Here is a 27,078-nt window from a genome sequence, read left to right on the forward strand (position 1 = left end):
TTAATTAAATCAGTTATTCTAAAATGTGCTCAAGTAGCAAACATCTGGAAGTTGTGGTGTTATTTGGGCAATAACAAAAATGTATATACATTTAATTTCACAAAAACCTAGATATGTTTCAAGCAGAAAATAAGACTACATTTTATATAATATCCTCAGATTATTTGAAATGTATATAAAACATGAAGTCACATGAAGTATTTTATCCTTTGCTGCTTATTTCCTTTGTTCATTTGTTTGATGATCTGCTGCTAACTAAAAATGTTAGCAATATCCTTTTTTTTTTTTTTTAGATTTTATTTATTTATTTGGCAGAGAGACACAGTGAGAGAGGGAACACAAACAGGGGGAGTGGGAGAGGGAGAAGCAGGCTTCCCGCAGAGCAGGGACCCCGATGCGGGGCTCGATCCCAGGACCCTGGGATCATGACCCGAGCCGAAGGCAGACGCTTAAGGACTGAGCCACCCAGGTGCCCCAATATACTAACTTTTAAAGAACACATGTGAGGAAAAAGATTGAAATTAAGAATATGAGTTTTTTGCAATAGCTCAAGCAAGAGATCTGACCTGGAAATAAAGTAGTGAGTTAGGAAGGGCATAATTTGAAAAATACTTAAAAGGTAGAGTAATTAGGGGGCACCTAGGTGGCACAGTCTGTTGAGCAGCCCACTCTTGGTTTTGGCTCAGGTCATGATCTCAGGGTCATGGGATCAAGCCCCGCATCAGGCTCCTCTGCTCAGTGTGGAGTCTGCTTGAGGATTTCTCTCCCTCTTCCTCTGCCCCTCCTGCCCCCCTCCCTGCTCGCTCTCTCTAGCTCTCTTTCTCTAAAATAATCTCTTTAAAAAAAAAAAAAGAGGTGGAGTAATTAGGACTTCACTGGATTTGGAAGCTGAAGGAGGAATCGAAGATGACTCATCAGAGTTTCTATTTATGGTACCTAGATGAAAGGTAGACAGTTTCTGTTATTTACATGAGGCTGTTTATGAAAAACTCAAAGAGTGTGGAGTCTAGTATGTGGGGTACAGAGGGGATAGGAAAAGTTGGCCTAAAATGGAGAGTATAAACTGAAATAACCAGATAAAATGTAGACATTATTGGGCTGAGGAAAGAATAGAATCATTAGTATTGAATTCAAAGGGGCATAGGAAACCATCAGAAAACTATTACTAGGGAAATGACATGATTGATGGGAAATGGTTTTAACTTCAATGAAGCAAAAAATATTTGGAAATTGTACATCTTGATATCTTGACAAATGCCATAATAACTATTATCAGAATGGCACCAAGAAATATTTCAAATAGCAACAGATAAGTCACCCATGTAAGTCACCCATTTAAGAAAATTTTATGTCAGTGTAGGTTGAAGTGAAGGTTTATGGAATTGAAACTCAAACTGACAAGTTAAAAGAGATTTTACATGCTCTATTGAAACATTGGCAAATCTTTTTTAATAGTTTATTATTTTGGAGAGAAAAAAATGTCTTAAAGGAGACTGCCTACATGTCAGAAGCATTTTGAAGAATCCAATATTTATATTTAAATCAAAATACTTTCTAATATGTACTGCCTCAACTCATAAAATGAATCAGTGACTTCTGTGACCAGATTGGTTTTGTCTTTATGACAAGAATTTATTTAGATAAGCTAGCAGTCTTGCCTCTGCTCACCGTAATAGCAACATCCACAGCAGAGATTTGTCCTTTATCAGTCAGGGCTGTAGTAGTTTGCTAGAGCTGCCATAACAGAATATCACAGATGGGTGGCTTAATCAACAGAAACTTATATTTGTATGATTCTGGAGGCTAGCAATCCAAGATCAAGGTGTTAGCTTCTTCTAGGGCCTCTCTCCTTGGCTTACAGAAGGCTGCTTTCCTGCTCTATCCTCATGTGATGTTTCCTTTTAGTGCAGGCATTTCTAATGTCTCTGTGTGTGTCCAAATTTCATCATCTTATAAGAATACCAGTTAGATTTGTTTAGAGCCAACCCTAATCGCCTCATTTTAACTTAATCAGCTCCTGAAAAGCCCTATCTCCAAATATAGTCACATTCTCACATTTGGAGGTACTGAGATTAATGCTTTAATACATGAATAAAGGGGGGGCACATTTCATCCCACTACAGAGCCCTTATTGCAAACCACTAAAATAAAGCCCAACTTAAGTAAAAGGTGAATTTATTGGAAATATTGCTCACAGAATTTAAGGAACCCTGGAAATCTTAATAAATCAGAATCTTGGGGAGCCTAGAAAATCAGGCTAGGAAAACAAAAGCAGCAAGAGATAATAGCAAAGAACGTAATTAAAGTCTAGAGCAGATGCTGCCACTGGTCTACCACCACTGGACTTGTAATCCCTGTAATGCCCTTAAGAACCCCAGAATTCTTCCTGAGTCTTGTCTCATTCCTTTGAGAACAAAAGCCTTAGGTGTAGGTGGGTACAGAACAGAGGAATCTGCCTGCCCTGCCCCAAATTATGTATCCAGGATCTGATTGTGTGGGATAAGGAAAAAGGAGAAACTTGCCCCCATTTAGCTTGTACAGTGGGAATTTTAACATAATGGGTAATTTCTCTTTCTCTCTCTCTCTCACACACACACACACACACACACACACACAGGGAGGACCTTAGTTTGCTTTGTTTTTGGTCTTGGATCTCTACCCCTTGGATCTTGGATCTCTACCCCTTTCTCTTTCTTCCCCCCATTTTTATTGATACTTAAGTAACATATAACACTGTAAGTTTAAGGTATACAACATGATTTGATATATGTATATATTGCAAAATGATTACTATGATAAAGTTAGTTAACACATCCATCATGTCACATAGTTTCTTTTGTATGTGTGAAAGAACTTTTAAGATCTATTCTCTTAGCAATTTTCAAGTATATAATACAGTATCATTAACTATGGTCAGGAAGGACCTTTAGATGTTGGGTAACAATGACAACAAGCACAACAACAACCACAACAACAACTACTTCCATACCAACTCTCCTACATCCTAGTGACTCAGGCTCGAAAAACATATTCTGATGTCTTCTAAAGATGTAAAGTTTTGGGAATGGTATCCAAGGCAGTAAAGTCACAGCCTGTGCATCAAATCAGCCAGGCGGGTTTGGCTTCTTTTTTTTTTTTTTTTTTAGCTCTTTAATGGTGGGCATTTACTTCAGGCTTGGCCCTGGTCCCATTATTCCCTAATGTATTTCACTCATCTTCACACCCAAATTTATATCCCTGCCTTCTGGGTATTTGAATTGGTAACCCCTGGACTACAACTTTCAACTTTGTTTTGTGGGAATTTAGTTTGAATTATGAAGAAGTAGAGTAGAAGGTATATAATTCCTCCCCCTGTTGCCATTTTCTATCAGAGATTGCAAACTAGCAATTACCTTATTTCAGAAAACAGTAAATTCAGTGAGTCAGATTTCTAATCGATGAAGAAATGACTATGAGAGGGAGAGGGCTATCAGAGAAGACACCATGTTTAGAAATGTTTATTTTTCACCTGAGGCCAGGGAGAATCTTCTTCCACTACATAAATCACAACTTCAGGGCAGAAACAAAAGCAAATGTGAAAGGCAGAAGGTAGTTAAAAATTAGGAACCTGGCGATACTATTATAATTTATGAAATTCTAGATTCTGCGTATTTTCCCCATATTTGTTACTTATTACTCATCAGATTCATAAGAATGATTGCCAGTAAAATTCTTCAAAAAACAAAGGACCCAAAGTGTATTTTTGAAAGCACTAAAAAGAAACAATTAAGGCAACTACAGTCCATCCCTCTTAAAGGAGAGGATCCCCAAAGAATCAAATTGATTATAAAACTGAGTAAAGGGGGAAGCAGGCTGGGTCCCTCTGTGCTCTAACAAGAACAACTACAAAAATAACAAAAGATTAATAAGGAAGTAAATAAGTAAGTAAAAGACAGGGTAGTCCATCAACCTGGGACAGGAGTCCAGACAAAGAAAGTTTCATGAGTGTGTATACAGACAGTCCCTGACTTATGAAGGTTTGACTTATAATTTCTTGACTTTCCAATGATACAAAGGTAATATGCATTCGGTAGAAACCATACTTCAAATTTTTTCCCAGGCTATTGGTATGTGATAAGATACTCTCTCCTGATGTGGGCAGAAGCAGCAACCACAGCTCCTACTCAGCCACATGATCACGAGGGTAAACAACCAATAGACCCATAACCATTCTTTACCCATACTGCTATTCTGCTTTTTGCTCTCAGTACAACATTCAATAAATTGCATAAGCTATTCAATACTTCATTATAAAACAGTCTTTACATTAGATGATTTTGCCCAACTGTAAGCTAATGTGAGTGTTCTGAGCATGTTTAAGGTAGGCTAGGCTAAGCTATGATGCTCAGTAGATTAAATATATTAATTGCATTTCGACTTAATGATATTTTCAACTTATCAGGACATAACCCTATCATAAGTTCAGGAAGATCTGCATACACAAACACACACCAGCACACACACCCATACTTGGGATTCCTTGGCATTATCTCTTATGTAAAAAGCTACTACTCAAATAATCAATTGCACTAATTAAAGGGACTCTCAGTTCTCTCCTTATGCAAATTAGTGAAAAATATTTAAAACTTTTATCTATAAAGATGACTCTAGGCCCTATAAGACTTCCTAGCAGAAACAGTTTAAATAACAATCATGGAACAAAAATAACAGCAAAGCATTACATTTTTAAAAAAAATAGTACTTTGGTTTGTAGAAATATTAACAGGTGCCAATCATTCATTCACATTCTTTTATAAGCAGGACCATTATTGTAATATTAGTGACAGGAATTTAGACTTTTGTAATATTAGTGATAGGAATGTAGATAGGAATGAGACTGCCAAAGTTGAAATCCCTGGCTCAGCCTTTAACATAACCTTGGGCATGTTTCTTTCTCTCTGTGCTTCATCTATAAAATGCAAATGGTAACAATTCCTACCTCAAAGTCCTTGTGATAACTAAATGAAATAATGTGTGTAATGTGCTAAGTAGTTTTCAGGCTTTCAAGAACTTTATGAAAGTTGTTGAGTTGTACTCTCCACCCCCAAACTAGGTTTGGTTAATTTCACATTATAAATGGGTTTTTAGGAATCATCCAGACACGTTCTTAAATCTGAAAATAACTTTAAGTATTGTACATCATAAGAGTTCAAGTTCCCCCTTCTCTGGGCAGCCACCCCTGGCGTCCTTCAAATGAAACTTTTTCCATGTCTTAATAAAGCTTCGCAGGAACCCGAAGCATGCTGTTTTCACCAGCCGTGTTCCATCCGTGCATGAGAAGAAAGTTAACTGAGTACCGTGACCCTCCAAGCAGCCCTGAGTTGCGGCGGCTGCTCGAGATCATTCAGGATGGGGATGGTAAGTGCAAACATTAACCGAGCACGCAGGACAAAAGAATCGCCCATTCTCAGCAAAAAAAAACCGTGAAGGGTGGTCCAAAGCGCAACGGGCGCCAACCAACTCGCCTCATTGATCCTGAGGCCTGACACAACCTAGAAAGGACCTGGTGGAGGAGCGACATCACAAGCGATGCCAACTCATTTTCCCACGTCCCTACCCAGCCCCCTCCTGGTCGGCCGCCGCAGAAGCGCACGCGCAGCTCCGCTTCCGGGCGCCACTCCTCGCTACCCACAATGCTCCGCGGCACCGACCTGTCGCAAAGGCCGCGTTTCGGCGGTGAGTGAGTGCCTCGCTTTCCGTGCCGAGCGGCGGCGACGGAGGCCCGTGTCTTCTTCTTCCTGCCGCAGGGCCAGATACCCTGACGGTGTCCAGCTGCGCTAAAGTCTGGCCGGTGCCACCTGTCTCCGCAATGCCCCCCAAGAAACAGGCTCAGGCCGGGGGCAGCAAAAAGGCGGAGCAGAAAAAGAAGGAGAAGATTATTGAAGTGAGTACCCACTCCCTCCCCCACTCATGCTGCGAGCCCTCAGGGAAGCAGCCTCCTGGTTCCCCGCTCCACGGCTCCTGCTCGCGTCTTCCGGGACGACGTGTCCACCTCTGGCTCTGTGGCCCACTGCCCTTTCCCCAGCCCCGTGATGACGCTCCCTGCCTCTCATTGCTATAGTGACGCTGCTGGCGCCCCCGTGCCCAGCCTTTGCTTCTCCGCCCACACGCCCGCCTTCACCCACCCAGGTGGGAAAGGGCACCCCGCTCCCCTGCCCTCTTCAGGGTTTTGACCTTCGCTAGTACTTAAAATTGAAGACATTTCTAGATTGGTGTTTTTTAAAAGTACGCTGAATGGGCTCAGGCCAGATTCTTTCTGGGGGGTCGGCTCGTGACGAGCCTTTGTGTTCCATTTTTACCCATCGCTTAGGAGGAGGAGTTCTTTCGAGTCAACAAATTACCACTTCGTGGGTTTTTCGATCCATTACAAGTTCCATAGAGAGTGGAGATTTCTTTAAGGTCGCAGCTCACCGTTTTGTACGTAGCTCTTGATAAATATACATTGTGAATTACATCGACTCTGCTTTAAAAGAGATTGTTTCAGTGTCACTAGCTGTGTTAAGTGCCGTACCCGAATTTGGTATATATTCATTTAGTGCATTGAGCCTATAGCTCTTCATGGCCGAGGAACACTATTGACGTTCTTGAATGTTTTATATTTGCCTTCCAATGACTGCACCAGTGAGTTTCCTAAGAAAGTGAACCATCATCAGTGACTTTTAAACAGTTCTTCGTTTTCTTTGGATGTAATTGGAAAAAGCCATGACGGTTTTCCTGCTTCTGGTATACCTGAATAATGGACAGCCTTTGTGGAATTGTCGCTTTTTATTAGAACTCGACCAAAATGCATGTTGGGTGTTTTGAAATGAGTTTATTTATAAATGATTACTGGTTTTGTTTTTCAAAGATTTTATTTATTTGTCAGAGAGAGAGCGAGGACACAAGCGGGGGGAGCGGCAGACAGAGGGAGAAGCAGGCTGCTCGCTGAGCAAGGAGATGAGGGGCTCGATCCCAGGATCCTGGGATCATGACCTGAAACGAAGGCAGACGCTTAACTGACTGAGCCACCCAGGCATACCTAAATGATTACTGTTTTTAGTATTTGATATTTACAGCCTTGAAAAACAGCAATGAAAGCCCTCAGGGCTTCATAGTATAAACCTAATGGGAACTTGTCTTTGTCGATTTTTACATAATTTTTAAAGTCTGCTGGTTTAATATGCTTATAAAGAATTCTAGTAATGTTTGCCAAGTTCCAACTCTGAAGCAGAATCTGTATTCTTTTTTTCCTTTTCTTAATTTTCTTTTCTTTCCTTCCTTCCTCCCTCCCTCCCTCCCTCCTTCCCTCCCTCCCTCCTTGGAGCCCAACTTGAGGCTTGACCTCATGACCCTGAAATCAAGGCCTGAGCTGAGGTCAAGAGTCCTATGCTTAACTGACTGAGGCAGTCAGGTCTCCGCTCCCAAGAACCTGTATTCTTATTGCCAATTTGTACTATTTAAAACTGTGATGAAGCAGCATAGCCAGAACTTTAAAAGCAAATTACTGTCTTCACATGTGTGTCTACTGTCACCTTTTTGAACAGTCTGGACTACTGGCACTTAAGTAGATCTCTGGAAATGGTGATCTCATAGCATTCAGTGCTATGTAAACCAGAGATTTACATTTTAGGGATCACATTTTACTTGTCAGTTTCCTTTACTAAGATTGAATTAGCATGATACCAAGTGAAATTTCCTTATAGACATGAAATTAAATGTTATCTGACAAAATATATCTTCTGTATTATTGAACTTTAACTATATGCAGTTATTTTATTTTTTAATTGGTAGGAGTATGACTTTTGTTTTAAGGAATTGTACATGAAAGTCATTGATAGTGTTTATCAACTAAAAGTGTAGGTATATAATGGCTTCATTCATCTTGTACACAGTTATTCTTAAGGTAAAGAGAAAGCAATCTTAGATTCATTAATGAAGACTTAGCCTAAGAAAAATGCAAAATAAGACAGCTGCATTCTTTAACTGACTAAAAATACCCTAACAGTGGTGGTATTAGCCTGCCCCCCCCATTTATTATATATGATGGACATCTGTTTGTTTTTTTTTATGGTAGTAAGGTTTTATAGACTCAAGTGTCTTGCATGGATATTTGCTCGCAGAGGTACAACAATACTATGAATTTAATGTTAAGTTTTATCATTTGGGTGAAATGAGATTTATAGAGAAAATTCTGTTACTCAGCCTGGTTAGGAAACAATATATTCCTCTTTGTTAAATATTGTAGGTGGCTTTTTTTTTTTTTTTTTACTTCCCCAAAACCCTAGCATGTCTTGATGGCTAGTGAGTGCATGGGGTTAAGATGAAAATTGATTGAGGAGCTGGGAGCAAAGACTGATGTACTTCTTATCAGCAAAATGGAGCTAATTCCTATATTACAGAGCTGTGGGTTAAATGAGATGACATATATAAGATACTTGACATATATATAGTTAATAAATGGCAGCTGCTATTATTTATTATAAAAAAAAGAACTAGTTAGTGGAAATAACCAGACTGATCTGTGCTGTCAGTATAGGGTTTACTTTCTGTCACTTGAAGTAATTTCCTTCTGTTGCCTACATTTTTTTTTTTTTTTTTTTTTTTAAAGATTTTATTTATTTTTTTGAGAGAGAGAGAATGAGAGACAGCATGAGAGGGAGGAGGATCAGAGGGAGAAGCAGACTCCCTGCCGAGCAGAGAGCCCGATGCGGGACTCGATCCCGGGACTCCAGGATCATGACCTGAGCCGAAGGCAGTCGCTTAACCAACTGAGCCACCCAGGCGCCCTGTTGCCTACATTTTTTCTTTCCCTCTTTAAACCTTCCAAAATTTATTAATTGATTTGGATTAATAGGTATTTTCTTTCTGAAATGAGTATATTAAAAGATGTTATGGTTCTGTTAGACATTTATGCAATTGTCCCAAGTGGCATATACCATTTGCTTTCTTATAGCTTACATTTAATAAACTGAAGTCAACTTTGAGAAATAGATTTGATTATGGAAAGAGAAACAATCCTTGGGTTGTAGGACGTGCAAATAAAGGATGTCCAGCTAAGGACTTGTAGCAGCAAGGAAATGGTAATAAGACACCTATAGAGGTGGAATCCAGATGTGTAAAGGATGGAGAAAGAGAGATGATTGGTTGCCAATGAAAAACTTTAGTTAAGGTCAATTGTTGATTACTTGAAGTTAGATTAACCAGCTGTAGAACATCCATTGCATGAGTGGAGAACAAAAATACATTAGATAGTGCATGTGGTGGACGGGGGAAGGCAGACACGACTAACGAAATAAAACAGTGCTTAGCTTCTGCTTACCCTAGTTTCCCAAAAGGTAGTCTCTGGTTGTCCTGGAGTACTATTCAGTATTGACCTGCTCTCCCAATCCCCCCTCCCCCTTTTTTTTTCTCAGACATCTTATTTAAGGAGTGGAGGCTGGCTGTAAAAAGAAGCATGATTACTTAATGGGATGGGAAGGGAAAGAATGGGTCAGTTTTTGTTGTTGTTGTTTTTTGTTTTTCTTTTCTTTTTAAAGATTTTATTTATTTATTTGAGAGAGAGAGCATGAGCAGGGGGAAGAGACAGAGGGAGAGGGAGAAACAGACTCCCTGGTGAGCAGGGAGCCCGATGCGGGACTCGATCCCAAGACCCTGAGATCATGACCTGAGCCGAAGGCAGACGCCCAACCGACTGAGCCACCCAGGCGTCCCGAAAGGGTCAGTTTTATGTGAAGTCTGAAGTTCACTGAATGTTAGGGCTCTTGGAGCTTCAGGGAGCCATCCTTTAAAAAAAAAAAAAAAAAAAAATACATTTTTTCTAAACTCCTTTGTATTCAGTTTCCCAAATCTGAAACATACACACACACATTATTCCTTCCTTATAACCTAATCTTTGGGACCTTATTGATCCAATGAGGACTACTATTTCCCAGTTTTATTTTAAGCACGATATGGGTTTGATTGTAACCTCCAGTCTTCCTGTCTCATATCTCCCCACCCCCAAATCCAGGTTAATCTTCACGTAAGTGTTTGTCCTAAATTCAAGAAAAAGGGAGAAAGCCCTTTTGAAGTATTCCAAATTGTAAAACATCCTATTTTCAACAGCTGTTGTTGGTATCCCAGATCAACAGTGTGGTTTTCAGAAAGCTTTTTGTGTACCAACCTGCACAGTAACCTAACTAGGTTTCTGTGGAAAGTAGTTTTTCCTGGTGGAAAGAACAAAGACTTTGCTTGGAGTCAAATATACCTTGGTTCAAATATCATCTCTGTCACTTAATAGTTAACATTTAGTGATCCAGACATAATTGTCAGTTTGTTGGAGAAAGAAGACAAGCCATGTACTAGTGATAAATTTATGCAGCTTCTTTAATTCTCTCAGTGAGATAAGTATCATCACCCTTTTTATAATTGAGGAAACAGGCACAGAGGTTAAATAACTTGCCCAAGGTTACTAAACTGGCCATTGGCAGAACCACGATTCAAACCCAGGAAGTGTGGCTGTAGACCCCTTATTGTTAAGTGTGCTCTGCTATATCTTTGTAGTAACTCTTTTAACTTTCACAATGATCCTGAAAGGTTAGAGTGAGACCCACTTTACAAATAAGAAAACTGGCAAAGAAGGTAATTTGCTCAGTTTTGTTTGAGCTTAGAACTTTGGCGGTCTGACTCCAGAGCTTGTACTCTTAAATCATTACACTATACAGTCTGACTTCAGAAGAATTGTTGAACAGTTCTCAGCTTCAATGTAACATTTAGAGAGTGAGATAATATATCATAAGATTGTTAAGAGGATTCAATAAAATATATATTGAGTTTAGGTTTCACGAATGCTGAATAGATGTGTCCCCTGTCTCTGTGGAAAAAATAATTTCTGAGCTCTAACCTAATTAGAGACTTTAAAAACAATTCATTCATTATCTCTTTTAGGCTGGTTAATTATGTGCTAAAGCAGTGTAATTAAACCTGAAAAACTGTTTTTCTTCTGGGATTTGGAGCTTATATACCTGTATCAGAAGCTGTTGTCATGAGTACTTTTTTTCTTACTAGCCAAGTCCCCTTAGAGCACTTTTTTCTTTCCTAAATCTTCATGTCAGTATCTACCTTGCTATTTGGCCTTGTTTTTTTCATATTTGCTTATTCTCTGTGGTTAACCTATGGGGCATGGTTTGAACCCTGGTTACACTCTTCTCTGGCAAGGCTTATGTAGATGCTGTTGCACTTTGATCTTGATATTTTTATCTAGGATTTTCCATCTCTCCCGCCTCCCATGAGAATGCACTTTTTGTAAAAGGAAAGTGGCATTTCACACCTGGTTGCTGCATGGGCTCATTTCTCTTCATATATCACCTTATACTTGACCATCCTTTCTTCTTACTGAATTGAATGTTAAACTCTCTTACCTATAAAAACAAGGGACACCAGCCATAAAAAACTCAAGTTCAACATGTATGTACATCCTACTTTTTTTACATGTGTAGATTATAGAAAATTCATGTAGAATTTTAAAATATGGTATATTAAAACAGGATAGAAATTTAAATAGGAAAAAGTGAAATTTTGGTATATGAATGGACATAGATGTGATGAATGAATAAAAAGATACTACCCAGTGAGAACCTTCTAGAACTAAAACTGTCTTCAACTTTGCAAGTGTTAAGAAAATTGAAAGATCCATTTTATTGATTTTGAGATTCTGTAAAGTTATGTCATGTTGGATGTTTTCAAATACTAATATCAATACTGTTTTTCATTTCCAACGGGTCCACATAGGTATTCTGTAGCTATAAAACTTTCTTCCTATTACCTTGTCCCTTTCCCTCAGAAATAATACCAAAATTAAGACTTTAAAATAGTTTATTTCAGACTAAATTCTTTTCAGAAGTCTCAGGTTCCTTTCGAAAGTATAGACCTTTTTGCCTCTTTTTCCTATCTCAGACCCACCCATAAACAAGAGAATGAGAAAGATGCAAACTCCCATTTTAAAATTAAACATCTAGGGGCAGCTAGTTGGCTCAGTTGGTAGAGCATGCAACTTTTTTTTTTTTTTGATTTTATTTATTTGTCAGAGAGAGAGCGAGTGCACAATCAGTGGGAACAGCAGGCAGAGGGAGAAGTAGGCTCCCTGCTGAGCAAGGCCTGATGTGGGACTCGATCCCAGGACCCTGGTATCATGACCTGAGCCGAAGGCAGATGCTTAACCAGCTGAGTCACCCAGGTGCCCCAAGCATGCAGCTCTTGATCACGAGGTCATGAGTTCAACCCCCATATTGGGCATGGAGCTTACTAAAAAAAATAAATTTTAAAATAAATTTAGAATTTAAATTTTAATAATTTAAAATTTAAATAAAATTTAAAATAAAATTTAAATAAAATTTAAAAATAAAAAGGATAAAATTAAACATCTATTTGAACCTCAATCTACAAAGATTGATAGTGTATGGATAAATTGGTAACTGGCTTAGTAGAACAACAGAGCCCAACTGACTGAGCCACCCAGGCACCCTTAAATAAATCTTTAGAAAAATTTTTTAATTGTTTTGAGAAGATAATTCTCTTACAAAAAAACAGTGTAGTACTGTATCTTATGCAGTATTCCCCAAAATGTGTTTGATAGTACATAATCCCTTAGGGTACTCTAAGAAGAATGCATTCTGAAGTAAAAAAAGATTTAGAATTGCTATAATACTCCATCCCTTCTAGTAAAGACTCTAAGATATCTTATGCTTAAAAATTAAAAACAATGTTAGCCAAGCATTTACCTAAACTTACTTGACTGTAGGTCATCTTGTCCTGTATTACAACTTTGCACATCCTGTAGAATTTATATTCTGAAACACACTTTGGAAAAAGCATCATAGAGTAACAGGTTTAGTAACAATAGTTGTAAGTATGTATTTAATTGTAAAGGATCTGGGTCATATGTTGGCTTGACTTGATGTTTTAGTGTTTTGCATGTTTACATAGCATAAGAAAGAATAGTTTTCTTACCAGTAAGTAAATAAAGAGTGATTTTTAGATATGACTGAAAAAAATAGATAAGAAATTAATATAAATTGCTAAGATATTTCTATACTCTTTTTCATTCAGGACAAAACTTTTGGTCTAAAGAATAAGAAAGGAGCAAAGCAACAGAAGTTTATTAAGGCTGTCACTCATCAGGTTAAGTTTGGTCAGCAAAATCCACGTCAGGTAAATAACTTAAAATTTCTGCATTTTCTTCATACGGATGTAATAAGGCATCTGTTACAGATAGAAGTATTTGGTATGGTAATTGTATTTCAAAATGGAATCCTACTCTAAAACTTTTCTGCATCTTGCTTTTGTTACTCAGCATTATGTCTTAGATATTCCTCCAAGCCATTTTGATATAGCTCTAGTTTATTCTGATGGCTTCATACTATCTACAATGTGGATGTACTATATCCATCCATTTCAGTATAAGTGATCACTTCATTATCTAGCTTTCTGACATTAGAACAATTCTACAAGAAATGTCCTTGTACATGGGTTCTTAACAGGCATTTTTGCTTTTATCTCTGGCATAAATTGTGACACATTTCTAGATCAAGGGAAACGGATTTCTTTTTTATTTATTTGTTTTTTAAAGAGAGAGTGTGTGAGAGCGCCAGTTGGGAGGGGAGGGGAGAATCCAATTAGCTCGGAGCTAATGCAGGGCTCAATCTCCTGACTCTGAGATCATTACCTGAGTGGAAATCAAGAGTCTGATGCTTAACCAACTGATCCACCCAGGAGCCCCAGATCTCTTAATTGTAATAAATTAGATTAGTTTCTGTAGAGATTGTAATCCTTCACATTTTCATTTGCAGTGCATGAGTTATAGGTACTAAAGTTCTTTTTAATGTTTTTCAATCTGGTAAGTATAAATTGAGATCTCATTTTTTACTTTGTTTCCCTCACTACTAGTGAGTTTGAATATCTTTTGGGTTTTTGTTTTGTTTTGTTTTGTTTTGAGTATCTTTTCATATGGTTGTTGGCTGTCTGGGTTTATACTTCTCTGACTTGTGTATTCATATCCTTTGCTTTTCTGGTTGTCTTTTTCTTGTCAGTTTATGAGAGACACCTTTGTGTGCATTACAGATAATTTGTGATGTTTCTGTTTTATTTGCTGTACAATTTTTATTTCTTGTATTGTCAGATTTGTCTAGGTTTTTTTAAATATAGTTAAAAAGTCTCCTGCACTACTAGATTATGTGTGTTTTTCCTAGATTTCTATTTTATTTTTACAGTCTATAATTTTTCATAAATTTATATGTCACTAAGTTAATTTTCTTCCACATGAATAGCCACTTACACCAGCATCATTTATCCCACCGAATTGAAATATCACTGTTGACATATAGTAGTCTCAAATATGTTAGGATCTATTCCTGGATTCTCTTTTCTGTTCTATTTATTGTCTGTCCCTAAACCAGTATCCCATTGATTTTGATTATAAGTGGCCTAGTAACGTATTTTGTTAGCTATTAAGGGAAGTTCTTTCCCTCAAATGTTACTTCTTTTATATTTTTCTTGGCTCTTCTTAGGTATTTATCCTTCCATATGAATTTTGAAATTATTTTACCCATTGGCAATGCGTTCAAAAAAGTTAGCTCCATTTCTTCATGTTCTTTAGATCTTTCACTTTCTTGAGTTTAAGATTTTACATACATGTATCTTTATTTTAAAAAGTACTTTTTTTGCCACTCTGACCTTTTCCTTAACTTTTGGAAATACTTTCTTTCATTTGAGAATATCAGAATATATATTTGTGACCCCAATCTGAAACAAACTTCTCTCATACATATTGTCTACAGATTAGTGCCTCCAACATTTTTCTTTCCTTACACCCAGCTTGATTCTGGAGCCAAAAACTATTGATCTTCCATGCTGCTAATTTAGTAGCCTGGTTTAATAAAAATATATGCTCAGATCTTGGAGTCATCTTATTTGTTACATGAACTTAAATTATTTAGTGATGCTTATCTATACAATGGAAAGGCAATTACCCTTGTAAGGTACCTGTGGTGGTTAAATGAGAAGATAATGTGAATCTTCTTGTGAATATAGGTGTGTGAAAAGAATTTACTTTTCTTCCCTTACTCCTTTTTTCAATTCTGTTCTCCTCTCCCTATTTTTTCTTCTAGTGGGAAGTATATTGACTGGTAATTTTATATTTCATAGACCCGAGAAAGCCATAAAATTGGTGGTGGTGGTGGTGGTGGTGGTGGTGGTTAGGATTGATGGTACATTCAGTATTATAATTTTTGATAATTTCTTGGGTACTTGGGCTTTTATCTGCAAAATGAGCAGCAGTCCTGCTGTTAGAGCCAGGCAATAGGTACCCCACTCTAGGCCCTGTGTTGTAGAGGATGACCCTACTCTATGTCTCCTGCAGACATAGCTTTCCCACAGGCAAGGAGTCAGTGAGGTTAAGGGAATTTATACCATCCCTCTCCATAATACTTCAGGGCCTGCAAAGGTCATGTTACCTATATTTATCTTAGGGTATACTGTACTGTCAATATGCCTGAAGTAGTCAAAGGAAGGTTGTGTGTTCACTTCAACAGCATATATACAAAAAAAGAAGGGTGTGTGCTCAGACTGTGGACAGATCTGAATCCATACTATATCCTTCCCCACACTTTACACCTTCATGCACACACATGGTGGGATGAAACTCAGGGTGGGAAGAGGAGCCAGGAGTTGACTCTTGTTTTACTGCTGTGCTCCAGTGTGGAACTGCATGGATCCTGAGCATTTTAAATTTGAACCCGTCCTTCCAGATTATAAGGTATATTTGTTAAGTAGGGGTACAAACCATATTTTATTTAGTTAGCATAAGTTTGATTTCTCACTTACAAGTATTTACAGAAATGGTTTATGGGCTTCCGTTGTATCCTTGCTCTGGGCCCATAAATGTTTGAGATGAGCCTAATGAGCAAAGGATATTTTTATTATAGATAAAATGACTTAAATTTTTCTTTTTAAAAAATGTTTTCCTGTTTTTCCATTTAAAAACATTTACCATATGATCAAAGTCAGGATTTGGGATGTCTTTAACCTTATATAGTATTTGGCCATTCCCTTCCTAAAATTTCCCCTTCCTTAAGTACTTTTTTTGTGCTGGATTTCTACTTGTATCTTTGATATTTCTTGGACCCTTTTATGGGCTTTTTAAGGTTGTGTTGGCTCATTTAATATTGGTATTTTTCAAGGAACTGTCTTCTGTTTTTCACTTTTTTTTTAATCACTTCTTTATGCTGTTCTTGAGTAATCTCATACACACTCAAAGTTTTAATCAATTATTATCTGTAAGCTATTTTTAAAATCTTTATTTTAAAGCAGACTGTCTCTCCAGGTATCAAGATCCCTGTCCACTTGCCTTCCAAATAGCTCTATTCAGATGCTCTGTAAGCATCTCGTACTCAGTACGTCTAAAACTGAGCTCATCTCCACCTTCTACCCTGAAACCTGTTACTCCTGTATACCCTGTCTTATTTAACAGCACTAACCATACATGGGATGATGCTAGACCCCACCCTGTCTTTTATACTTTATGTCTAGTCAGTCACTTGGTACTATCAGTTCTACCTCCTTAAGAGCTGTTCCGCACTCCTTTTCTTCATCCTTGCTACTAATGCCTATTTTAAGCTCTTGTGTTTTCTTGCCTACAGCAATTGCATTAGCCTCTTAATTTTCCTTGCTATTCTTGGGCTCCTTCTAGTCCATTTTTCATATAGTTGCCATTGTGATCTTTATAAAATACAATCTGATTGTGTCATTGACTTACTTTAAGCCATGGAGTTTTACCTGTCACCTACTGATACAGTCCAAACTTTTCATTGATGTTTCTCATACCCTGTTCCTTCTGGTACCTGTATCTTTGCATTGGCTGGCTCTTTTTCTTACCCATCAGAAAAATTCATCCATAAAGTATTAGCTCAGTGTAATTTTCATAGGCATTCCTTGTTTCCAGAGAACCATGTATTATAGTTATTGACATGTCTGTCTTCCCACTAGATTCTGAGCTTCTTTAAATAAGCATCTTTATCTTTTCATCTTTGTATTCCCTGTCATGTAACATAGGACCTGACATATAAATGTTTGGATGAATCCTCTAATCATATTAGGTATGTAAATCGTGTGCCTGGAACTATGTCATATGTCATATTTGTTTTGTTTAATCTCCCACATTGACCTAGCTCAGTGTTTCTCCACAAGGGTAATAGGTATTTTGGGTGGTATAGTTCTTTATTGTGTGGGACTGCGCATTTCCAGATGTTTGCATTTCTGATCTTCAAAAGGCACCCTCATGTTTCTGGGGAGTGGGTGGTTGTCGTAAGAAGAAAATCCCAGGTGAGAAGCATTTACTAAAAGTGCTGGGCATGTAGCAAATGCTTAATAAATGCTTATTGCTATAAGCTTTTGAGTATGCTTTTTACTTGGCATGGTACCATTTATGAATTTTTTTAAGTCAGCTGATAGAAGATTTCGCAGTTTCATTTAATAGTTTAACCACACCATTTAATATGTATTGAAAGGCCATTGTAACACTGATACTAAGAGGTATGGACTATATACACATAAATGTGCAAACGTTTTTGTTATGTCAGTGATGTTATATGTACTATTGTATAATGAGAACAATGTTATTATATGAAACCAAATTTACATATTATACCTGGGAATATTATAGGTAGCACAAAGTGAAGCTGAAAAGAAATTGAAGAAAGATGACAAGAAGAAAGAATTGCAAGAATTAAATGAGCTGTTCAAACCTGTAGTTGCTGCTCAAAAAATAAGTAAAGGTAAACTTTAAATGTCAGAAGTATTATTTTTATCAAATGTAATTCATGTTTAAAAACCTTTTAATTTGTTTTATGAATACACAGAAGCACAAACAGACCCATAAATACAGAGAATAAACTGATGGTTTGCCAGAGGGGAGGGAGTTGGGGGCCTGGGATGGACAAATGGATGAAAGGGAGTGGGAAATACAGGCTTCCAGTTATGGAATGAATAAGTCGTGAGGATAAAAAAAGGTACAGCATAGGGAGTATAGTCAATGGTATTGTAATAGCAATGCATGGTGACAGACAGCAGCTACACTTGTGGTGAGCACAGAATAACACATAGACACGTAGAATCACTATGTTGTACACCTGAAACTAAGGTAACATTGTGTGTCAACTACACTTCAATTTAAAAAATCTCAATTTGTTTTGATGTATATTTTCTTCATATTATAAGCCAGTGTGTCTGCTATGGAAATGATAATCCCTTAGTCAAAATTAAACTATATCAATGACTTACTTATGGTTCCTCTATGTATGTGCTCAGCTATGATTGTACAGCTATAACTCCAGCCACTAGCGCCCCACTTAAGGCAAAATTAAGGATTTAGACAGTCTACTAGTTGATTTTATAATATCTCTTCTTTGGTGATAGCCAAGACAAACCTATGATTCTATAAATTGTAAGTTCCAAACTCTTGGCAGTATATCTCCATGTATATTTATATTTCTCTTTTGCCTCTGCCTCATTGACTCAAACTAGACAAGTTACTATGGAATAACCTATGGGTTTGTCCCTGGAAATAAGAGTAAGGATGGAAGGAATAATGGTAAGAATAAAAGAAATAAAAATAGATATAAAATGCTGTAGAAGGAACTTTAAAGAAATGTCTTAACAATCACCTGTAGGTGGTATTTTTCTTTTACATCAGTGAATGGAAAATAACAAGTTCACCAGTAGTAATTATATCTCAGATAGAAGCTATACTTTGTGATCTGGCAGATTGTAATACAAATACCATATGCCATTTGACATAGGTGCAGATCCCAAATCCGTGGTGTGTGCATTCTTTAAGCAAGGACAGTGTACTAAAGGAGATAAGTGTAAGTTCTCTCATGACTTGACTCTGGAGAGAAAGTGTGAAAAGCGAAGTGTTTACATTGATGCAAGAGATGAAGAACTTGAAAAAGGTATTTTTTTAAGACATTTTCTTAAAAATATCTTTTGGTTGTTTCTAAGATACTTAGTACTTGAAGAATATTTTGGTCTTAGGAAGAAGGCTGTGTTTGTAAAAAAAAAAAAATTCTTTTTCATAAAATCTGAATTGACACCATTATGTCCTTTGATTAAGTAAATGAGGATGTATAAAAGCCAGTTACTTATTTTGGATTTGTCTCACCCTTTCTTCCAGTACTACCTTCTCATTTCCCTAAACTACATGGGATTTTGGTGAATAATTTCATAACACATCCTATCTTTGGTGTCATTTAAGGAAAATGTGTTAGGTCATAAGTCTTATGATACAGCTTTCTTATCTAAGGAGATACGCAATATGTTTTGGGAACAGTAGATAAAATTACAGTATTTAGTTTTCGTATCTCTTTTTATTTAGATACTATGGATAATTGGGATGAGAAAAAACTGGAAGAAGTAGTGAACAAGAAGCACGGTGAGGCGGAAAAGAAAAAACCAAAAACTCAAATAGTATGTCCTTTTCTTGAATTGAGTTGCTGTGATATTTATCATTAGGGAGAATTATGTGGCAAGGTATTTGCTGCTATTTTTTACTGGATTATTAAATTATTGGAGCTTTTCATAAAGTGCATCAAGCTTTGTTTTGGAATTTGCAAGTATAAGTTACACAAAATTAGATTCCTATTCAAAAGTAGGCTTTGAAAAGCCTTTGATTTTACTTTCTCTCAAGTATGGATGAACACAATCACATATTCAGACAAGAATTCTTTATTTTTTTGTGCAAAGTAAAAGGAGGGAGAATTGATAAACACCTACTCTGTTTTAGTGATGGGGAGATTTTAAATCAAGAAGGTGAAAATATTGTCACATTATGAATTGCAGAATGAGTTTTGGATAGGCAGTGGCTCTAGTATTCCAGGAAATGTACTTTTAAAAATTTGTACCTTATTTCTCAAACCCAGCATTCATGTCCACATATTTACCTGTAGTGCAGTTAGAGTGAAAAACCTTGGTGTGCTAGAAAATTTTTATTTTTATTTATTTATTTATTTATTTATTTATTTATTTATTTATTTTTAAAGAGTATTTATTTGACAGAGAGAGACACAGCAAGAGAGGGAACACAAGCAGGGGGAGCAGGAGAGGGAGAAGCAGGCTTCCCACGGAGCAGGGAGCCCGATGCGGGGCTCGATCCCAGGACCCTGGGATCATGACCTGAGCCGAAGGCAGACGCTTAACCGACTGAGCCACTCAGGCGCCCCACTAGAAAATTTTTAAACACTAGTTTTACTTATATCTGTTGTATATTTTTCAGGAAAAGAATATTGTTTATTAATTTTTACTTCTTATTTTTAAAGTTTATTACCTGAGGCTTCAATACAATTTTATTTTGCACCAAGTCATTATCCTTTGTGTTCCTTTTGTACCTTGCTTTCTTTCTCCCTTCTTAGATGTGAGAAATTGCCTATAATTTCAGGTAATTCAAATAGTATTTGTATCATTATTGCATGTGATGAGTTTTTAAGGAAAGATCAAAACAAAATCATTGGTTTTAGTTTTTTATAACCATATTCATATTTTTTCACTTATTTAAAAATCAGGGTTGGATTGCATTTACAAAGGCTAAAAAAGGCTAAAACTAAGGCATGTCCTTTTGTGTAATTCAGAATTTGGAACAATGTTGAAAATAGAAATTTTTTTTTTTTTTTTAAAGATTTTATTTATTTATTTGACAGAGAGACACAGCGAGAAAGGGAACACAAGCAGGGGGAGTGGGAGAGGGAGAAGCAGACTTCCTGCGGAGCAGGGAGCCTGATGCGGGGCTCGATCCCAGGACCTGGAATCATGACCTGAGCCGAAGGCAGACGCTTAACGACTGAGCCACCCAGGCGCCCCGAAAATAGAAATTTTATATAGATCTTCTTTAAAGGGAATTTATCATCATATTATATATTTTAAGATTATATGTACATTTCTGCACAAAGGGTGGTCTGAAAAGTGAATAGCCTAAGGATGTGAATAAGAATGTACTTGTTCCATACACGTAAGCATTTACCTTGGAAATGGACTACACTGAGCCACTACTTGTGAATAATATTGTCTCTATACAGGTGTGCAAGCATTTTCTTGAAGCTATTGAAAACAACAAATACGGCTGGTTTTGGGTATGCCCTGGAGGTGGTGATATTTGCATGTATCGTCATGCACTTCCTCCTGGATTTGTATTGAAAAAAGATAAAAAAAAAGAAGAGAAAGAAGATGAAATTTCATTAGAAGATCTAATTGAAAGAGAGGTAACTATAATTTTTTCCTACTATAAAACTAAAGCAGTATTTATTGTGAAATTATAATATTTACCACTTGGGGGCAATAGCATGTTATTATGAAAGGGGGAAAAAATGTCACATTTTCCCAAAGTTGCCTTTTTCTTTAGTTATTCATGTACGTCTAGAATGTAAACCTAACCATAATCACTAGCCCATCGTGACATTAATTTTAGGATTATGAAACAATTTCTTATGCCACTGGTTTATCAAACTCTTTCCATAAGATTGATATACTAATATGTTCATTAAAATCATATTCAGATTGATTGAACTTGAAGTTTAGGTGTTCTTTCTGTTGTCTTATTTTTTAGCCATTTTACTAATGAGTAATATGTACTGAAGGAGATAATTCCTACAGTTTTCCATTTGTATGTTTTATCATCATCCCTGGGCTCAAAATCCTCACTCTGTTGATAGAGGAGAATATGTCTCATTGAAGAGAATCTTCTGCTCCTCATTTCTGGTTCAGCACAAAAGGCGTTTGCTCCATGAGATAGTAGATGGGGCTCCTGGGAGTGACAAGAAAATGTTGAAATTATTGGAAATACTAGGTTTAGGGTTGTATATTTCAAATTATATCCATTTTGCCTTCTTTGGATTGTCTAAATATGTTGTGTAAATGTCTAAGGTTGGGATTATATACATTTGCTCATTTTTAAATGGCTGTATTGTTTAGTGTCTCATAGGAGGCACTATGCTATAATAGAAAATAGAGACTTTGGAGTCAAGTATATTTGGGATTGTTTGTATCCTGCTTCTACCACATATTAGCTGTTAACCTTGATAAATTTCCCATCTCTTTCTGTTTGCTTATTTGTGGAGATCAGTGTATTAGCGTATGTGTAGACAGCATTTAATACTGAATACCTGGCAGATGTTCAGCAAGTATTATTTCTCCATGCATTTATTACTTGACTATTGGCTCTGAGGAGCAGATGGTGTTTTGCCAGTTTTTTTCCTCATTTCCTGAGGAACACCAGTGAAACTTGGATATTGTTATGGTGCTTTTCGTATTTTTTGTTTTCAGCAATTGACTTCTGTTAAAACTATTTCTCTTTATGATAGGTTTTAGTCACCTTCAGTTTTGAAAAGAAATCCAGCTCAGAATAATGTATTTTACTGTGTTTAGAAATGTTTGTGTCTCTGAATACTCATTCTGCTCATTGCTATATAAAATGAAAATAAATCTGTTTATTCTGAATTTGATGTCTTAACAGTTATAGGCAAGGACTTAATTGCATTGAGAGAAAACCATTAAATGTTGTTATAGGTGATTTGGGGGAAAAATCCCAACTCTCTTGTCTTTACAGCGTTCGGCCCTAGGTCCAAATGTTACCAAAATCACCCTAGAATCTTTTCTTGCATGGAAGAAAAGAAAAAGACAAGAAAAGATTGATAAACTTGAGCAAGATATGGAAAGAAGGAAAGCAGACTTCAAGGCAGGAAAAGCATTAGTGGTACGTCCCAAACTCACCTGAAGAGATTCTTTATTCTTTCTTTCATTTTATAATTTCTGTGTCCTGCAAGAATTTATTGTAATTTAATCATGTTTATGTCTGAAATCAGTGACCAAGAAATATTTTAATTTTACCCTGAGTTGATATATTTGTGTATCTGAATAGATCAGTGGTCGTGAGGTGTTTGAATTTCGTCCTGAACTGGTTGATGATGATGATGAGGAAGCAGATGATACCCGTTACACCCAGGGAACAGGTGGTGATGAGGTAAGAAGCAGCTTTGGCACCTCATTCCCTCACATTGATGGAGAGAAACAATAGAGAATAACAACAGAGTAGCATGATTAAGGGTACCAACTCTGGGGCCTTGGTTCAAATCCTGACTGTAACCTGGGAAATCACCTACACTGTAGGTCTCTTCCCTCATCTGTAATAAAGATATAATGATAATCCCTACATGCAGGCCACTTGTGAGAATTAAATGAGTTAATAAAATTACAGTTCTTTATAAAGAAAGTAGAACAGTGATTGGGGTAGAGCTAAATGCTTATATGTATTAGCTAAAAAGTATGTGTTTTATTCTCCCTCTAAAAGGAAAACGATTTTTAAAAATATTTTATACTGAAAAAATGAGACAGAGACTAAAAAAAGTACAGAGTAGGGGAAAAAAGTACAGAGTAGGGAGCAGGAGACAACAGCAGAATCACTTAGTTACAGGCAAACATAGCTGATTATTCATTTTTTCTATAGTATAAAATTCCAGCCTCTGTCTTTGACTTAAAAATAAAAACGTCATATTCTTTATGTCAGAGGAAGAAACTTGAAATATGGCATTGCTCTTTTTTTCCCCCAAGAAGTTTAGGAAAAGGAGTGAATTTTGGCAGTTGTCAGTTACTGTTTTCACTTGGCATTAGTAATAATTTTGTTTCACTAAGATAAATGTCAGAGGTAAAGGTAAGTTATGAAAACTGTTCTCATAGGTAACAACTTTCTTTTCTGTATTTTTAAAGGTTGATGATTCAGTGAGTGTAAATGACATAGATTTAAGCCTGTATATCCCAAGAGATGTAGATGAGACAGGTATTACTGTAGCCAGTCTTGAAAGATTCAGCACATATACTTCAGAAAAGGATGGTAAGTATGCTAACCTTTGTGTGATTCTAAAAACTAGAAAGCTGTCTAAAGAGGGAGGGGGGACAGTTAGACCAGACTGGCAAACTTTGAGGTCTGCAGGTACAGATTGGTAACATAAGTATGTGTGGCTTGGCTGTATATAGAAGTAGTGAGTCGTGGAAGCTGTAGAATGGGTGGCTAGGTGGATATGGAAGCCATTAACTGAAAGTAGAAGGGGACAAAAATGAATTTGGAGATGCAGTTAATCAGTTTGGAACCTCATGATTTTGAGATATTTTAATTATCTAAAGTGGCATTGTCTAGGATACTGTGTAGACATTCACAAGAGGAAAACTTTTGAAAGTCATTTTCATTGGTAGCTCAGAGTGAATGAACTCACCCAAGCACAATACTTACCACGAGAACACTGTAGAATACGCTGCAAACATCAGAGTAGTCAAAAGAGAGAAAGCTTGGGAAAGACACTGAGAAGGACAAACAAAAATAAAGAAGAGTTTCAGAAAAATTAAGTAGGATGAGAGCTGCAAATAATTCTTTAGTTGCAATAAGAAAGGAGTTGTAGGAATTAGGGAGCCAGTTTTCATCAGGACTGCAATGGTAAGAGGAATGAGGAGAAAAATAAGTCACTCTTACAAAACTTTGTTTGAGGGGGAGACATGGTCATGGGAAGGGCTTGTACGCCAGGGAAGAAAGATCTGGGAGAAGAAGAAAAATGGAAGATGAAAGGGTATTAGTTATAGAAACAAGATCTGGGGGCGCCTAGGTGGCTCAATTGGTTGGGCGACTGCCTTGGGCTTGGGTCATGATCCTGGAGTCCTTGGATCGAGTCCCGCATCTCATCGGGCTTCCTGCTTGGTAGGGAGTCTGCTTCTCCCTCTGACCCTCCTCCCTCTCATGTTCTCTGTCTCTCATTCTCTCCCTCTCTCTCTCTCAAATAAATAAATAAAATCTTTAAAAAAAAAAAAAAAGGAAACAAGATCTGGAAATACAAATAATGAGTTTAGTTAAGAGTGAGAATGGGGAAATGCTGGGGTGAGGCTTGTTGATAAAATTTATGTCTAATGGTGCCTTGACTGAAGAGTTTAAAGAGAAGTGAACGTTTGGCCTGGTTAGTATGAGATAAAAAGGTAGAATACTAATCAAGGCAAAGTTTGAGAGAGCAGAAACTAACCTTATTTTTACAATAAAGGAATGCAAGTTATAACATGAAAAACTGGCTTGCCCTCTTGAGATCTGAGTACTGTCAGACTATTGTCTTAATGCTAATCTGAAGACTGGATTTGCTCCTTTTAGAAGTAGGACTTTGGTGACAGTAGGCAAAATTGCAAGTACTTCAGAGTCTATAATCCCCCAAGACTTCTGTCATCAAAGGTATTTAAAATAGCTAAAATCTAAATTAGGCTATTAAAAATTGTCTTTGTGTAAGTATTAGTGTCTTTGAACATGAAAAGACAGCGTTTTTGTTTTCTCAATCTTTTCTAGCTTGTAAAGAAAAGTAGCTGCATAGCCCTAGGTTCTTTTTTCACAATTTGATGATAAGATGAAATGTTTTTGGATTCATATCTATTTGCAGCATTACTAGTGTGATTTAACTACTGTTCCCCAAATCAAAAGCTAAGTAGCTGCTAATAAACACGTTTTGATTCCATAATCATTTATTCAAAATACTATGTGGAAGTTGACTGTTTAAAAACCTAATTGCCAGGTCATGTAGGAAACAGAATTGAATAAGATAAATCTTGCTTTCAAATGTATAAACCGTTAAGCAATCAAATGTCTGTAGTGCAAGACATACTTGCACCTAGGTATAGGTATAGCTTAAGCTTTCTTAAGCTTAGAAAAAGATCAGTTCTTGTTGGAGTAACCTTAGGGAAGGAAGGCTTTCATGGAAAAAGGAAAAATGTAGTATCTGTGACTGTTAGTTGCTAATGGTGGAATAGTGTTTTCTGTTTCTCGGCCTTATTGATTTCAATGTTTATTTTTAGAAAACAAATTAAGTGAAGCTTCTGGAGGTAGGGCTGAAAATGGTGAAAGAAGTGATTTGGAAGAGGACAACGAAGGGGAGGGACAGGAAAATGGAGCCATCGATGCTGTTCCTGTTGATGAAAATCTTTTTACTGGGGAAGATTTGGATGAACTAGAAGAAGAATTAAACACACTTGATTTAGAAGAATGACACCAAACAAGTCTGAAAAAATTAAGCCAGCTCAGCATGAGTTGAAATTGACTACAGTAATTTTTTTCCACCTAGAATTCTTCAACAGGAGTTTATTTCCCATGCTGATTCTGGAGGGCTTCCTCTCCTCCAAAAAAGGAATATTCTCCCTACATCTTGTCTTCTGACTTTGGCTACATCTCATAGTAAGTTCAGAGTAGTTCATGATAAATTGAAAATATAATGGTCATTGCAGAAAATGATTGTTGTAACTGTCCATTCAAGTAGGAAGTGTAACTGCTTTTCCAGCTTTTGATTTTCATTGGGCATGTATTATAAGAACAACATAAATTTAAATTTAAAGTACCCTTCATTTAATGCAGTTTTAATGAGTGATTTCATTTCCTTTGTATTTATATGTTTCAAAGACTGCCTAAACTAAAATATGAGCACTGTATTTCATAAAGGAAACTGCGTATGCAGATTCAGTATTGTATATCTTTGGACAATTAGATGGACATTTAAAAGGAATCTTCTTTAACCTGACAGAATCAGCTGCAATGCCCTGTGTTAAACTGTTTTAAATGTTTCCCTCTTCTTTTTTGCCAATAAAGTTGTAAATAAAGACCATCATACATTAAAATCCAAATATGGTCCTTTTTTCTTTAAGGTTTTATATGAATATTTTCTTAGAATTTATAGCTTGAGGATTTTAACTAAATATTATCTCTTATAGTTACCACAGAAGGCACAGACATTTAAAGGATTCTCTTAACTGGTTACGGAGCCATGTAGAATACTGACAGTACTACTATGAATTTAGTAAACTATGAATTTGGCTTTAAAAAGAGGCTATAGGTAATGCTGTAGGAAAGAGTAATTCCCCAATTGATAGATATCAGCCTAATTAAATATCACTTACAGAACTAAATACTACTTAACCATCGTTTGTGGAGATCCATGGTGGTAACCATAGTACATGCTACAGTTTGATTACTAT

General features: G+C 36.7%; 1 protein-coding gene across 4 annotated transcripts; it reads left to right on the plus strand.

The window, feature by feature from the left end:
• Positions 1-5,344: 5,344 nt before the first annotated feature.
• Positions 5,345-26,727, plus strand: ZC3H15 (zinc finger CCCH-type containing 15). Of its 4 annotated transcripts, none has more exons than XM_021703381.1 (10): positions 5,345-5,923; positions 13,105-13,206; positions 17,714-17,825; positions 18,849-19,001; positions 19,424-19,515; positions 21,117-21,299; positions 22,643-22,789; positions 22,955-23,056; positions 23,800-23,923; positions 25,909-26,727. In XM_021703381.1, exons 1-10 carry the CDS (start codon positions 5,849-5,851, stop codon positions 26,097-26,099), a joined length of 1,281 nt encoding a protein of 426 aa, XP_021559056.1. In that variant the 5' UTR covers positions 5,345-5,848; the 3' UTR covers positions 26,100-26,727. The 4 variants fall into 4 exon arrangements, with proteins under 4 accessions (XP_021559056.1, XP_044769292.1, XP_021559057.1 ...); XM_044913357.1 differs by having other exon boundaries at positions 5,693-5,923; positions 22,955-22,993; XM_021703382.2 differs by having other exon boundaries at positions 5,745-5,923; positions 18,855-19,001.
• The last annotated feature ends 351 nt before the right edge of the window (positions 26,728-27,078 follow it).

This window comes from Neomonachus schauinslandi, chromosome 3 (assembly GCF_002201575.2).
Source record: "Neomonachus schauinslandi chromosome 3, ASM220157v2, whole genome shotgun sequence".
In the NCBI taxonomy this organism is placed as follows: domain Eukaryota; kingdom Metazoa; phylum Chordata; class Mammalia; order Carnivora; family Phocidae; genus Neomonachus; species Neomonachus schauinslandi.